We start from the raw sequence: 16,800 nt of genomic DNA on the forward strand, positions 1-16,800 counted from the left end.
GGACTCCTTGTTAAATCCAGGACTGAATTTAAAATGAATCCTGAATGATAATATCCCAATGATAGCTTTAAGACCTTGCAAAACCATGTCATCCCAACAGAGCACTTCTCGCTCAGTCTGCAGCCTTAGCTAGACTTTCTGAAAGTAGAATGGGAGGCAGAGTCTTCAGCTATCGGGGCCCTCTCCCGTGCAACAGCTCCCAGTTTGGTATCAGGAGAGAGACACCCTCTCTGCTTTTAAGTGTTGGTTTCAAGTTTTCCTCTTTTGATGATGCTTATAGTTAGGACTGGATCAGGTGAAGCTTAACCAGGCTGCAGAGGGGCACACATGGTGCACTGAGCATTTCTTGTTCTCATCTCACCTCTTTTCCCTCTGTGTTTTTATATTATTATCTTTTGTCTACCCTCTCCTTTAGTTTGTAGTTTTTCTGTTACACACATCTTCCAGAAATATCTACTTTCACCTATTTTTAGCCTATATATAATTTATACTACATTATTCTCCTCATTTTAACAACAGAGACAAAAATCTAAACTTTAAGTTTTGCGAGAGGTGCCATACAGAAGACAATAAAAGCGTAGTAGAAAAGCAGATGCCATCATTTATTTATCTTAGATGTAAGAAATTCATAACACCTCCACATCCTTTTAACCCACCTGAAGGGTTGGCTATTTCCCGTGGGTGTTTTTTGTGCTGTCTCTCTGTGCTCTCTTTTCCCTCACCCCCTTAACCAATTGTGGACGATGGCTGACCCTGATTCTGGTTCTGCTGGAGGTTTCTTCCTGTTTAAAGGGAGTTTTTTCTTCCCACTGTCACCAAGTGCTTGGTCATATGGGGACATCTGATTTTTGAGGTTTTCTCTTTAATATTGTAGGGTCTTTTTCTTTCACTATAAAGCACCTTGTGGTGTGATTTGGCACTATAAACATGAAACTAAATTGAACTGAACTGAAGCATATTTAATTTGCTGCTCCTCTTTCCTTTGTATGTGTGGCTTTCTCTCTCTATTTGTTTGTTGTTGTTGTTGTTGTTGTTTACTGATAACAAATGCATTTTAAACTTTCTTAAGTACATTTGCAGTACAGCAACTCCTATGAACTGAGAATGGTTAATATTTCCTCATTAAATACTGAATGCAAACAATCAGCCAGTTCACATAAGTCAGTCTTTTCTGGATATCATTATAAAGATGACAAGACATACTGTTTTATAGTTACAGCTCTCTGCTTTCCATTAACATGTTCTCATCACTCCAATCAGTTTTATCCGTGCCGTTCTCCTGCTGCATGCCTTCAGATGCCATTTATTATTATCTTACTTTGCCCAAGAAGGAAAGAACCATTTGTGATAACTCCAGACTGCTGATGCTTATAACACAGATCCCCCAGAGTAGCTGGAGCTTCGAGGATCATTGCATGATTTAACATGCCCCCATTTAGAGCATCTTGTTTGAAAATGTCTAAACGTGTAAAATCTGCTCCTAAAAACCATTTTTAAAAAAGTGTATCTGTCTTTTTTCCCCTATGATTAATATCCAAGCAACATGTCTTTTGAAGACATACAGAGCCTTAAAACCTTCAGTCTGGCACAAGAGAAAAATAAATGAATACATTTTAATACAGACTTATAATGTCATTACTAAGGTTCTCCTTCGCTAGTGCCACCTCCATTGTAGTCATTAGTTCATCAGAAGCAAGATGAAAATAATTTCATGGGCCAGGGAAGCAAAAAATAATCAAGTATGTTGTGTACAACTTGAGACCTTCCTGTTTTGGTCATCTGGAGGGAAAGAGACATATTTAGACATATAGTCAGTTTCTTGCTTGTGCCGTCACTGACCCAATGACTTGTGACCAAACAGAAACAAAGCTATTGTTTGTATTGTTTGTGTAACTCAATTAAGTATCTAGGACTCACCACTAGTAGAAACTATTGTGCAACACTTAAATTGTGCTGCTTAGAACTTTTAGTTCTGGTGTTTTAAATGGTCGGAAATAAACTTTTGTGCGAGGCAATGATGTGGTTTTGTCACAGTGAAATGGGTCAAATGCAACACTGTGTTGTTTGTTCTGAAGGTCACAGACAAATACTATCAAAGAGCAGACACACATGAGGTGCTAACCCTAAAAATTTGACATCAGAGTGTGAATGAGCATTGTCCTAAAGTTACCTTTAACATGTTATCCATAGCTGCCTAGTCACTGACTCTGGTTTCTTATCTACTACTACTATATTTGAATGGCTTTTCACTTTCTCTTGTTGCCAGCAATTGGCTGGAAGACATATTCCAACACAGATGGCAATTGAAACCTGATTCCTAAATTGCAGTGGCATTCAGTATAACCAGCACTGACACAAAAAACCCAGCCCTGCTGCTACTTTTAATCTCACACTGCAGCCATCAATTATGAAATTAGCAATCTATTAGTTTCATTTCAGTGTTTTGGACAGTACATCAATATCGAGTCATGAATGATTTATGAGTCAATGTATTTTTTCAAGCATGGGGACTCTTTGCAAAATCTCTCACCAGAAGAAGAGTGATTTGTGTTTTTTCCAGCATGTACACACCAAAGCACAATTTCTGCTGCTGATACAAACACCAGAGATGACTTTTAAGAGCAATGCATGTGTTCGACATATAAAACAGGCTACAACTGGTAGGCAGAACTGACTTTCCCTTAGGATTGTGTGCCTTCTGTTCAATAAAGCTGTAGCTGTTAGTCTCCAAATTCTCTGTGTATTTTGCTTATAATTAGCTTTGTTTAAGGTAAAGTTAAAAACCACAAAAAAGTTTCCTCTGCTATCAATTTGCCTTTTGTAGATTTTACAAAATAGCTCTACAGATTGCAGACTTTGTAGAAATGGCACATCCCTGTATAGTCTAGTGAGCAAAAGGCTTTCCTTCCTCCACAGACGGCCCACTCTGCCAGCTGTGAGCACTGCATGTCCTCTGTGTGGACAATAAAATGACAAGTGCAGCGGTATGGTCAATATTTCTAAGAAATGAACCATAAGCACTTTGTGTTAGTCCGTGTATCTCTGGCTTCAGCAGCCTGTGTGTGTCTGTTCATTCATTTCCCTTTAGGAACACACCAGCAAGACTGCTGCACCAGCAGCAGAACCTCAGTCTGTTACAACCAGCCGCTTTGACGACATGAACATTGTTTGGACATCAACAGGCTAGTTGCTAAGTAACCCAGCCCCCTCCACCCCAAGTGTTATAGCCTGTGAATCCATACTTATTACCTCAAGAGTAGCTAAGCGGTTCACATGTGCACACGGGCATGTGTTTATGCTTATGTGTGCATGCAGGCGTATGTGTGGGATAACCGTAATGCTTTATATTAGAGACAAAAAAAAAAAGAAAGAGGTGGTGCATTGCCTGTTTCTTTTCCTTAAAAAAAACCTTTAATTTATCGTGGCCTCAAAGTGGGAGTGAAACTATGTTTTGAAGCATGGGTCAGAGTTCTTTTCATAAAATGAAAGCTGCATCTGGTACAGACTTGCATTAAAAATGTTCTCATTTTTTTTAATTTGTCTTCTAAAATAAATCAGCCTTAGCAGATAATTTTTATTTGCAAGTTTATTATGAAATGCAGCCATATAGCCACAGCTATTTTGCAGTGTGGAAGCCATTCAGGACAAAGGCAACTGTTTAGGAAATTCCACCCTGTGGTTTGCTATAGAGAGCATGAATGCAGTGGGGGTGAACCCCTGTCATCAAAGTGGGTTGTTGTTTGGGAGGAAGGGAGCCTGTGTGTGGTGGAAAGTGGATATGAATGCTGTGAAAGGGTTCAGGTAGTTCATGTGTGAGGAAGGGTCTGGGTCACTGAGATTGTCAATGTGGGGTTCAAGGTCAAAATGGCTGAGAGTGGTAGAAAGGCAGAAAGTCACTGCAGAATTTCTAGAAGTGGGCAAAAAGAAGAAAAAGACAAAGGTGTCATTCGAAAATGACCAATGAGCACTATGTGGTTAAGGGTGAAAATGAGAAGCAGCCAGTCTTTCTTTCTTTAAAATCTTCACCTCTGACAGAGCAATCCCTTCACCCAACACCTGCTCCACACAAAGAAACAGCTTACTGCATATTGAAGCAATCTCTGCAGATATGTGCAGCTCGAGTTTCATAAGCTATGGCTTTTATTATTTATGTTAATTCATGTGTTTGGTTTTCATGTAACATAAACCATTCACACAGCAGCAGCAGCAGCAGCGAGAGAAATACACTGGTAGTCACGAAATAAACTCTTTTTAATTACAGTAAACAATAAAAAGTGCACTATCTCACAAAATAGCTTTTTGCCATTTTAATTAAAACCTTAATGAATTTAATTACACATGTGCGTGTTGCTTGTTCTCAGTGCGGGTTAAGCAGCGGATGAATGGCTACAGCTCTGTTGTAGTGAATAAAAGCCATAAAAAAGATGCATTATCAGAGGCACAGACAAACAAATGGATGCATTCGCTTGCTTCACGTGAGAGTAGCTACTTAACACGTCTGCCGAACAGACCACACACACACCCCTAACACTCATCAAACAATCAGTCAGGCATTCCCTGTGGCTGGAATGTGTTTTTGAGGGAGAGTGTGAAAAAGGAAGTTTTGAGGGGCGAGGCGGCTTGAGGGGAATGGATGATGACTTTTAGGTTTCAGCGTAAGATATTGTTTGTGCGCACATGTCCATTAATTATCTTTTTATAATGATAATTAATCTATTAGCACAGTGAGTAAAATTGTGCAAGCATCCCGGACATCCTGATTCTTCTGAGGCACTATTTCAGATTGTATTTGAGACAAACGGGAGCAGTTTACAGCTCCTATTTCATTAATTCAAATAGGAAATGAGAAAACTATTAAGACAACTGACCTCAACAATCTTCACCCTAATGTCAACTCTATCACTGACCTAATATTAGCATAAAACCTACCTGTTTAGGACCAAAAAGCTCTCCAGAGAGTGATCCATACAGCAGAACGCTGCTGCAGGATTGCTCTCCCCCTGCTTCAGGACACCTACACCAGGAGATGCCGGACTAGAGCAGCGCAGATACTGAAGGACCCGTCCCATCCTGGCAACAAACTGTTCCAACTTCTGCAATCTGGTAGAAGGTTCCGCATCTTCCGGACAAGGACAGAGAGACTCAAGAGGAGCTTCTATCCCCAAGCCATCCGTGCCCTAAACACACACACCCGCCCTCTCACATCATCTATAATTGACTGAGACAGGACTCTCTTCCAGACACTAAACCAAGGCACAATGTACATTTCAATTCCTTTAATTTTAAATATGTTTATATTGTCTATCCTGTAAAATAGTCAGATGTCTATTCATATTAATGTACAGAATTCACCTGCTTGCTGCTATTACTGCACATTCACCCAATGTATATACTACATATATAAAAAAACACCCAGCACGCCCCTGCGGGCGGTTTATCCTTCAAGCTCGGGTCCTCTACCAGAGGCCTGGGAGCTTGAGGGTCCTGCGCAGTATCTTAGCTGTTCCCAGGACTGCGCTCTTCTGGACAGAGATCTCCGATGTTATTCCCGGGATCTGCTGGAGCCACTCGCCTATATACGTATATATATATATATATATATATACACGTCTATATTTTTTTAAATTCTGGATTCCTTTTCCTCTCGAGTTCATGATTACTTGTTTTGTTTTGCTGATTGTTGTTGTGAAAGACTTTCTGAGCCTTATCTAAAAAGGTACTATATAAAAAATGTACTTACTTGCTTACTTACTTAATACAAATAAAAAGTATAGATTTTTTAATAATTAGCCATATTGCTTGATTGGTACACATCAGTTTAACAACATTTCAAAACTCACCATCTGAGGATGTAATTAACAGATTATCACTGAGAACCTATTTGGTGTTAACATGCATAAACATTGGGCTCACTGTCATGACACCACAATCTAAATGTTGCACGATTTATTTTTGTTTCTCTTGATTTGATTTTTTTTTAACCCCAAGTCCCAGCTGCAAGTAATGTGAACAGATTCTGAGTGTAAAGAGGCAGAAAGAAAGCCTGATGATGGAGTGGGAGGAAAGGAGAGAAGGGGATGAGGGAAGGGGGAAGGGGAGAGATTGAGCTAAGCGGATGGGGGAAGGGCTGTTTGTGCATGCCTCAAATTCCTTAGGTGTTATCAGCGTTGCCCGCTCCATAATTGTTTCTTTCGAGGAGGGGAAAAAAAATACACAGACTGTACAACATTGTAGAACTTCCTCTCGTAGGTTAGAGGACATAAAACAAGGGGTAGTTTTTGACTTAGCTACACTTGTATCACTGTAGACTAACATTAAAAGGGCGGGTCTGACTTTTAATGCATAGCACGGAATAGAAAGGGGAAATGGGCTAGATTCTTCTAATCAAGTTAATTGCATTTTGATTGTGTATTGCAAAAATCTTCACAGTTTTGAAGTATTTAAAACTTAAAAATACATTCAAATAATACTGCATAATCTTGTCTTCTCTGGTTGTTTACAGAAATCAGGCCATATTTCACTGCTCAGCTTTGGAATTCTACGTACACTTGTCAAATTAAAAGCCCTTGTCCCACCTACAAACAAGAACACTCACATTATTTTGATTGTGTCATTTTGTCAGCTCAAACAGGCTTTCATGCATGAAGAAAATGAGCTGCTCCCTGTGTATAAGCAGATGAAGTGAATGAGACAGAAAATTTCTTTAAATATCTTTTTTCTCTCTCTCTTCCTTAAAATGAAGACACTGTAGTGTTGGGACACATGCGCATGCACGCGCACACACAAACATGCACAGACGCACACGTGCACAAGATGTGATTCTAGGAACTTTGATTGATGAGGTAATCCATCTGGCTCCAAGGCAAGGGAGGGGAGGGAGAGAGCATCAGTGAAGGGAGGAGGGACGGGTGAGTAGAAGATGAGTGATGATCTACTTCAGAGACTGATGCATCCCTGTCTCCATTTGCGTGTGCGCGTATGAAGGAAAGTTAAAAAACGCTCCAAGTTTTAAAAAACACAAAACAGATATTGACGTGAAATCCTAAAATCAATCCATACTTTATTCATCAGTTTTGGAAAAAATAATAATCCAACATCTTAACATTAACATGCTGGAGGGGAGCAAGTACAGACTGCCTCCTCCGCGCTGCGCTTCACCCTGGCTTTCACCACAGCTGCAGTAAACTGGGCGTAGGTGCACCAAGAGCCTTAGTTTGAGGATGAAAGAATGACGCACAAAATTCTTGCTCCTTGCTCATGACACAGAGCAGATGAATGGCGTTTTCACTTACTTCATCAATAAAATGTGCAACGGAAAAAGACATACCAGAAGCCCAGCACAGCTCTCAGAGAGTTCTCCACAGGTTAGTGTTTCCATTAATACGGTAATTCAGTGTCACTCACATCAGATACATTTTGTAAGGAGAAGAGATGTTTTCCCACTGCACAGTGTGGACACTTTACTTCACATGCACAGTTGCAGTTGCTTCATCCATCCAACTATCCTTTGAAGGGTGGCTGGGAAATTAAAGCATGTCAAAAACATCAACCAAGAAAAGCTACAGGCTATGATGGCTTTACTGGCAACTAGACCAAGAGAAACAAGTGCTTCCAATCCTGATATAGCCTATCATGTGCAGGACTCAGAAGCATGGTGTTTTACAATATGATGGTGGTAATGGTAAATGGTAAATGGCCTGTATTTGTATAGCGCTTTTACTAGTCCCCCCTAGGGACCCCAAAGCACTTTACACATCCAGTCATCCACCCATTCACACACTGGTGGAGGCCAGTTGTAGCCACGGCTGCTCTGGGGCAGACTGACAGAGGCGAGGCTGCCATATCGCGCCATCGGCCCTTCTGGCCAACACCAGTAGGCGGTAGGTGAAGGACACAACGATCGAGACTGTCCGAGCCGAACCTTCCGATTACAAGGCAAACTCCCAACTCTTGAGCCACGATCACACGATCGGTGCAGAGATACAGAATATACTGGAGCTACAGGTAGAAAGGGAAGTGCTGAGCAAAATGTCATTATGGTGAAAGATGCGTGGGTGTATATATGCACAGCATCGGAGTCACTTTAGGATTGCTGCAGGGATAAATATTACTGTTAGCTGTTAGAGCAGATCTCTAATGTGTTTCTCCATTTGTTTCGCTGTCACACATATAATGCATTAAAACTGATTAGAGGAGAAAAAGTGAAGATCCCCAGAGATGGATCTAAATCTGACAAGTAACACATGAGACTTCTACAAGGTCAAGAGAAGGGTTAGAGGGAATTATGGAAAGAAATCATGAGCGATGTGTTAATAGCAGCATATTCTTGATTACTTTTTCCTATTTTACTGTTGTTTTTAGATTTCATTCATTAATTCCTGCTCAAAAATAGTTAAACCAAAAACAGTAATTTAGTCTAGTCGTTGCTTTTACCACACACAGGGCTGAGGGTAACATGAAAGTGATGTCTGTGAGCGCTGTGGACTCTACAGGCAAGCATGCCACCTGTGTTATGCTTCCATCTGCTGGTATAAATTGAAAAACAGCAACTGATACCTCAACATTTCCCCCATAAAGAGCCTTTTTGAGAGCAAAGGAAGCAGTGTTACGGGTCAACACGCTTGCTATAATTTTGCAATGTGTGGGTTATATGTTTACATGCACAAACAATGCTGCAAGTAGGTGATGTGACAGCTCACTCCAAGACTGATTTTCCCTTGTTTCATTAGTTTCACTTGAGTATGTTTTCCAGAGCTGATTAACAAGAAAGAGCAAAAAAAGAAGAGAAAAGGGAAACACAAAAGTGAATTAAAACATGATCACCTTTTAGAGAACTTTAGAAAACTGAACAAAATCATTATACAGCAACTAATATCTCAAGAGTTTAAGTATAGTCTAATTAAAAATGAGGACAAAATCATCTTTTTGCTGCGCCCTTTCCCTCTCACCCCATCAATCCTCCTCTGTCACACTAACTCTGCACGTCGTCCTTCACTATATCCAGGAATCTCTGTGGTTTTTCTCTTTTCTTTCTGCTTGGCAGATCCATATATATCTACTCCAAAATATCCACTATCCCTACTCTCTACATCTCCAAAGCATCCCAACCTCACCTTGATGCACTCATTCCTTTCTTTCTTTCTTTCTTTCTTTCTTTCTTTCTTTCTTTCTTTCTTTCTTTCTTTCTTTCTTTCTTTCTTTCTTTCGTCCGGGGAGCCCAGTGGCTGTGAAAATACATTCACAAAAAAAAATTCAAAAAGGGTTCAGACAAACATTTGCACTGTTACTAAGCTCCATAAACTGGGAAAAATGTGCCATCGTGGGACAAGGTGGTCGCAGAATGATGTAAAATGGCTGTATTTATCACACGTACATGTCTGAGGTTTGTGTGTGTGAATTTTCTAAAGACTACATGTTTTTTTTGTAAATATATCTCAAGTCTTTTTCCCTCTCTGTCCTTCCATGCTTTTTCAGTGAATGTCTGGTTTTAGTTATGTAAGCACTGCACAAAAGCATTTGGTATGAGGACATCTTTGGACTCAAACACAGCATTAGATAAGGTAAGAACTGGTAGTGTGGCGCTGTTATACTGTTAGCTATGCTGCATGCACTAAATAAAGCATTTAAACAGCTATAAGAGGACGATCTGGGTGAAAAATGTGGAATTCCTGATTGAATTAACACCAAATAATAGCTTGTTTAACACTAACTGTAAATGAAAATTTCAGTTTTATTTAAAAACAAACCTCGTTGCTCATAACTCTTCCTGAAAGGTTTGGCTTCAGCAAATATAATGACCCTGAAATCAAGAAAAGACTGAGGTTAAAAGCACAAGTGGTATTAACATTCTCTCTTTCAGAAACATCTCGGTCAAGTGTTTTGCTGGATATTCTTTGTGGTCACGCTTGCAACTCATTTATTTTCTTATCCTTGTAAGAGTCTTGGGGGGACTGCTGACACAGAACAGAATACTTAAAGCTATGCGTCACTTTGGTAGTATTTTAAATACAGTCTTCTTCTCTCTTTTTTTTTTCCACTGACACAAAAGACCTTTTGTTCTTTGGCTTTAGATAATCTTGCACTGTAGACCCTCTAGGTGTCAGTGCTGCACAGCATTTCACAGATAGATTCTAGAGGTCACTTGATATTGTTGCTCTAAACTGGTGCACACACACTGGGGATGCGTAAGTAAAAGCCAGATTCATTTGTGCTGTCAGGAGCATGCACAACCTATAAAAACATAGTTATTATTAAGGCTCAGTCTAAAGACTCCACACCTGGTCTTGTGTTTCTTCCAATTCTGCATGATTGTGCCACTTTTTTTTGTAAATGAATTTTACACTGTAGTTGGGATTAAATTAAATATGTAAAAAGTCACAGAATTTAAAACCAAAATACAGTCACAACAAACATAATCAGGGTTAACGAGAATAAAACTTTGACTCATCAGATATCAGCGTCAGTAGGACTGTGACCACGAATGACTTGTTTTAATAAAGAGGAAGTAAACCATTACAAGCTGTTTGCATGATTTTTTAAAAAAAACAAACAATGAAGTTAGAAGGGTTCTTAATAGAGGCTGCAGGCCTTACTTTATATATTTTAAAGAGCAGTTCAACATATGTCAGACAATAATCCCAGCAATCTGTTTGTAAATGAAGAACATTTGTGTTAAGACAAAGTCTGCTCTCTGCTGAGCCACAAATGTTGAAATGATTCACTGCTTAAGTCTAAATTAATCTAAGCCATCTATAATTCACCTTATACAGTCACACTGCCATTTATTGTATGTAGTCTTTCTGTGTATTCATCAGATGTTATCATCGACGATTATATAAACCAGGTAATCTAATCCCAAACCTTTAGCTTAGGCTTTTTCTCTGGCATTATAGTCCCAGCTCCCCGGAGTGCTCTTCAGTAAAATAAAATATGTGTTTCAGGGTGTTGCTTTTGTTAAATGATCCAAGTAAACCTATTGCCTAACATGTTCAAGTAAGCAGTTTGTACTTGATGAATGTAAAGCGATGGTAATGATCCAAAATATCATCAGTTCTCCGAACATTTCTCGATGTGCTGGAGTATCAGTGGAGAAAGCAGCAGCCTCAAAATAGACAGGATGAGCTTCTCCATATCTTGAAAACCTTAAATTAAGACAAAGCCAAGGAAACCCTCGTGTCCGCCGCCTGGCTGTCGTTTTGGATAGAGGTTCTTGTAGGCTGGTTTAGCATCCCAACAACATCAGCTGTCATCATTCAGGGTAAAAAAAAAAATCCCCACACATTTTTTGATGTACAGATGGGTGTTTCCCTCCATACTAGGCAGTTCACAGCTTACAAAACCGTTAGTGTGTCAGCTTTGTCTACGATTGGTTACTTTTTGGTTACCTTTTTTAAATAGTAAAATGGTTGCTGTGGTAATTATGCCTCTGCACACTATTTTCTAACACATTACGTGACTTTCTCCTCATTATCACAGTAAGAAGCTTTTTCATGGGTACTGTTGAACCCTGTTGAAGGCAGAAAGCAAGCATCAGATACCAGTCATGGCCACACACATCACTAAAAAGTATGGCTCTGATTCTTGAGTAAAGCATTCTTCCACTAAAACGTCATTCCATTTCAAGGATCATGTCCTTCAAAGTCGTGATTTCAAGACTATGTGCATCATAATAGGTTTATGGGGTCATGTGGGGTCTTCTTCAAATGTCGTTAAACTTAGTTCTGTGAAGGCTGCATCCAGAAGGTAGCTGGCTTGGGGGTCTGAAAATCTGCAAGTCATTGGGCCCTATCAAGATGCAAATTGTTTGCTGTGCTTAGCAAATTTATTAGACCACCAGTCATAAAAATATGAAAGCACAAATATTAGAAATCTGTCAGAAACTTGTTTAAAACTAAAGATTTTTATTGGGCAAATAGCAAACTGACTTAATGTTGTTAATCAACATAACATTCAAACGCCAAAACTACATATCCTGTTCAGTAATGAAACTGACTTAATGTTGTTAATCAACATAACATTCAAACACCTAAACTACATATCCTGTTCAGTGATGAAACTGACTTAATGTTGTTAATCAACCAAAACATTCAAACACCTAAACTACATATCCTGTTCAGTAATGAAACTGACTTAATGTTGTTAATCAACCAAAACATTCAAACACCTAAACTACATATCCTGTTCAGTGATGAATTTGGCATCTTAAATGAAATAATACTATTCTGCTTTTCATCTTTTTTGTAAAACAGTACATTTGAATTTTCGTGGATAACGACAATAATTAAAGTTTAGCATTAAAAATGTCATTTTGAATTAAGGAGCCTACATGCTGGTGGATTAAGCATTACAGAAACATAAAAATGATTTAGGTAATTAGCAGTACTGACAAATTTAGGGCAGCCGCGGCATAAAGCTTCAACTGGGTGGCTTGTTCAATACATTTGTTAAGGATTGACCGCAACTTCCAATATTATTGCGAAAATTCAGATCAAATCAACGTCAAATCCCGATGAAGTTGCAAAGTACTTGAAAATAACGACAATACTGGAACGATCGGGTGTTTTTTTATGTCACAATCTAAATGTCAAATCCGTTTAATAAGGTGGACTGAGAATCCCTACCGTGGTAGCAACTGCAGTTTGCGAGTTTACATGAGTGAGCCTAATTTGAAGGAGGTGAATGGTGGTGGTGGGGGTGTCGGGTGGTGCTGGAGGGAGAGGGGAGAGGGGAGGGCCAGCTGAGCCCCCTGATGTTGCGACGTCACTCAGACCGCTGACTGACTGGGCTCCGGGCTTCAGGCTCAATCTGTGGCCAGCAGCAGCAGAGGTGGCGGGGAGGAGAGGAACATTTGATCCACTTCTTATTCCCCCCCTGTGACTTCTTCTCCATCGGGGCAGGGAGAACAAAAGGCGGACAGCTGCATGATTACAGGCGCCAGCGAGCTCCTTCATCTCGCCTACAAGCCGGGCTAGCTTGATGCTCAATTCAGCCTGCTAGCCTTTGTGGCAGGGCTCTCCATGCATCCGAGGACCCCTTAGGCAACCCGGGCTGGGAGAAAGCCTCGGCTTTTTGCCTGGACAAGTCTGGAAGACTTATTCTCCGAGTGTGGGCAGACAGCAAGCAGCAGCCCTGTCAGCACTCACTGCGCACCCAGACAGCGGATTTCCAGCAAGGAGCATCCCCGCCGGGGCACACGGTTACACGTCGTCGCCTGTCTGCTCTGCAACCTCCAGCTTTTGACAGGAGCAAGAAGCGATTGATGAGTAATATTCTTCCAAGATAGGCTACAATGTTGCGCATCGCGGCCAACATGCTGGCAACAGGATTGCTTTTCTTGGGATTCATACACAATTTGGAAGTAATCGCTCCAGCCAGGGCCATTGATGGTAAGCAGAGCTGATTGAATGTTACCCAGAGTGTTGTGCCAATTGCTCAAAAGATCTATAGCCGTTAGGTGATGTGTGCACAGTGATTAGTGCGGGATTTATTTTGCTCTGATCCTGCGTTGCAATGAGAGTACACTGCACCCGTTGGAAGGGGGACTGCCTGCCCCCACTGAGCGGAGCAACGTGGAGGGGATGAAACCTAGGCGAGACAATTAAAGCGGTCTTTTGTTACTGTGTCCCGGTGAAGCGTGTGAATGTTGCAATGTCACAGCACCCCACCTCCAAACCCTCCATCAGCACCCCGCCACCCTTCACTTGATTCAGGCGCTCGCATCCCAGCATAGGCCCCGATAAGAGCTCAAAGCTCATGTTTACGTGTCGATACCTTCATTAGAAAAATGTGTCGACCTGCAGTCTGAGGCGTTTTTTTTTTTAGCTATGATAGTACTACGTCTCATTAAAAAAGAAGAGAGCTGTGAGCACCTCTGCCGAGCTGTAATCGAGCCTATCTGATGTGTCTCGACTTCAGTCAGTTCACGTTCAACAGTTTTCCCCGAGAGCGCTGATGCGATGACAGCAGCCGAGCTACCCCTCAGTCAAACCGCACTGCCACACTTTTGTCCCATCCGTGGCTGGATCGTGCTTTATTAAGAGCAGAGGACCCGTTCGTGTCCATCACTGCACACTTGGTTTTTTTCTGCATCTTTAAGCTCCGAGGATGTGCTGCCATCAACAGGCATGCGTAACGCTGTGCACTGTTGCTGTGTGTCGGTGCCATTATTCAGTTTGTTGCGTATCTGTGCCCCCGAAATGCCGACAGTCATATTGTGATCTGCAGGTAGACAGTGAGCAGCTCTAAACGCCTCTGCTGTACCCCCCCCCCCCCCGGACTTTATGAACACACACACACACACACACACACACACACACACACACTGGAACAACTTCTGGAAACTATTAAGCTTCACAGTCCCACTCAGGGTTCCTGTTTTTGTGTAAGACAGGAAACAAGTATTCATTCAAAGACAAAGATTTGCTGACAGACTTCTTAAAATCTCTGCAGGTGGAAAGTAAATCTATAAGCTTGTTCTTCAAACACAGCTTTTTAAAATTTAATTTCATGTAATTTTTGAGGGGGATGTCACCAGGGTCAGCAGGGCTAATCGGAGGTCCTGAATTCACAGTGTCATTAAATTCAGCAAGACTTGGATTCAAATCCCAAGCTGCATTTTGAGATTATTCATCGAGCCACAAATGGCTCCCTGTGTCTTTTTGAAGTCATCTCATCTCACTTGGCAGCCCAGTGCGGTGAGGTTCTTAAGGAGCACAATCCCCCGCATAAAAACACCACCTTGGAGATCGATAGCCTGCAATCACCTGTAAGTTGAGAGAGACTTGAGAGCCTGCATTTAAGCGTTTAAAACAAACAGCTTCTGCCTCAATTCACAGTGATTGTTTTAGCAAAATCTTCTTCCCTCTGAGTCTTTTTTTTCCTTCCCTTCATTTGATGAGTCAGACCAGTGCAGTGGAACAGAGGAGATCACCAAACCTGAGTTTTTCCTAAAAATCCACTGAGATGCAGAGCCTGCTGTGCTCGACGGCATCTGTGAGCAAAGATTCTAATTTGTTTACAGATGAGGTGTTTCATTACAATTTATTGGTTAGACTGACTGTGAGATTTACCAAATAGTCTCTAATTGTAACTCATGCATTTGGAAGATTTCTTCACTACATTGCCTTCTTTCTAACGTAGTTAAATGGCTTTTATTTTTTAGGGCCCCTTCAGTTACACATGCTACTAGTAAACCCCCCCTCCCCCCCCGACTTGACATCAAAGTCTTCTTCCTTTTTTTCCATAAAGGTTTTTCTTTCTTTTTTTCTCATACACTGTAGTCAGTGTAAAAGGCTCTGGGTACCAACAAACCCCAAGTTTAATTGGGTCTAAATTGCTCTGTTTCCCAGAAGAGACCTCCATGAACAGTCTCAGCTTGTTCAGAGAGCTCTGCTAATTGGAGGCCCAGTGGAAAGGGCCCTAATGAAAGAATTCCCATCACTTCGGTCTATGAAAGTGATTTCACTCTAGAAAGAGATCACTGGCCTCTTACAAATAGACAGTGTGCCCCCAAACCCCGCCCCAGGCTTTCAACGATAAATATTTTGTTCAGAAAATGACAAAGCAGAAGCGGTGCCTTAAGATCAGTCTCTTCAACTTTTGATAATTTCTTTTACTGCTTTTCTTCCTTGATGATGAAAGTGGCACGGGTTCCTTCCTTCTTAATGAACTCACGATGCAGCGATTATCCTGGCAGTTCCCCTCTGTGCATCTCTGTGCTGCAACATTTGGTGGAGGCCTAAGAACTGCCCCGGCATTTGGCTGATAGCCGGGTGCTACTCCCATGACAATGACAGCATAGGGCCAAAAGGCTTATTGTTTACAACTGTATAGAATACAGAGTAGGTTTGTGAGAGCTTCACAGCTGTTGACCTTATCTTACCCTAAAACATTTAAGCGCAGCAGCTAATGCAAACAGCAGATGAGACATATATAGAAGTCTTATATAAATTTCTAGGTCAGATCAGTTCATTTGTTTCTGAAAATACTTTCAAAGCTACTCCAGCTGGATGAATGAGGAGCTTAACCAGGGGAAAACAATCAGGTGGTTACATAAAGCTCATTCACATCATTGCATCACTTACAAAATCTTGCCGTTTTTTTTTTTTTTATCTTTAACTCTTATAGATGCTAGTAGACCATGACCAGAACAATGGTAGCTGGTCACATTTAGGGGTGGGGGATATAGCCTCATAATTCTATTGTGATATTCTGAGGACATCTGTAATAACAATATTTTTAAAGATATATAGAAAAAAAAATACTGAAGAACATTTTATTGGTGATTGTAGCTCGCAGGCAGCAGCATTTATTAGTGCAAACAAAATGAAGGTCATTCGCCGTCCTTCGTTTCAAATAAGCTGCTGTAGTTGATGCTAGGCGACCTGATTCAGAGTATAAATGCAATGCCATGAGGTGCCAGCAGCAGCAGTATTAAATGTGAGCACAGAAGTAGCCTAGGTAATGTGTTCCCTAGAATTTTTAAGTAGTGTAACAATAAAGCAATATCAATGCTAAGCAGCATACTGATAAAATAGTGCAATTTCACTATAACCAAGCACAAAATAGTTGGACAGATTGTGATGAGAGGTCCATCGTAGTGGTTTCAATACAATGGAGGTGAGGTATAGCAGACACCTATGGCTGCAGATGCCTGTGTGCAAACATGCCATTCAGAGTGATGATGCCCATTGTGCATTAGAGTCTATTTGACTGACTTGTTTTGGAGCCAGCCTCAAGTGGCTGTTAGAGGAACTGCAGTTTTTGGCACTTTGACAGGTTCTTTTTCCAGCTGCAGAGGTT

The 16,800-nt window shown here is 40.9% G+C and overlaps 1 protein-coding gene across 1 annotated transcript in view; it reads left to right on the forward strand.

Annotated features, from left to right (window-relative positions):
- The first annotated feature begins 12,768 nt into the window (after positions 1 to 12,768).
- LOC308403241 (low-density lipoprotein receptor-related protein 1-like) overlaps positions 12,769 to 16,800 on the forward strand; it is a 105,463-nt gene continuing 101,431 nt past the window's right edge. Inside the window, exon 1 of the mRNA XM_080892509.1 lies at positions 12,769 to 13,385. Within this exon, the coding sequence (XP_080748635.1) occupies positions 13,289 to 13,385 (97 nt within the window). The 5' untranslated portion in view covers positions 12,769 to 13,288. The remainder of the gene's footprint in view (positions 13,386 to 16,800) is intronic.

The sequence above is a fragment of the Rhamphochromis sp. 'chilingali' genome, assembly GCF_963969265.1.
Source record: "Rhamphochromis sp. 'chilingali' genome assembly, chromosome: 9".
Lineage (NCBI taxonomy): Eukaryota > Metazoa > Chordata > Actinopteri > Cichliformes > Cichlidae > Rhamphochromis > Rhamphochromis sp. 'chilingali'.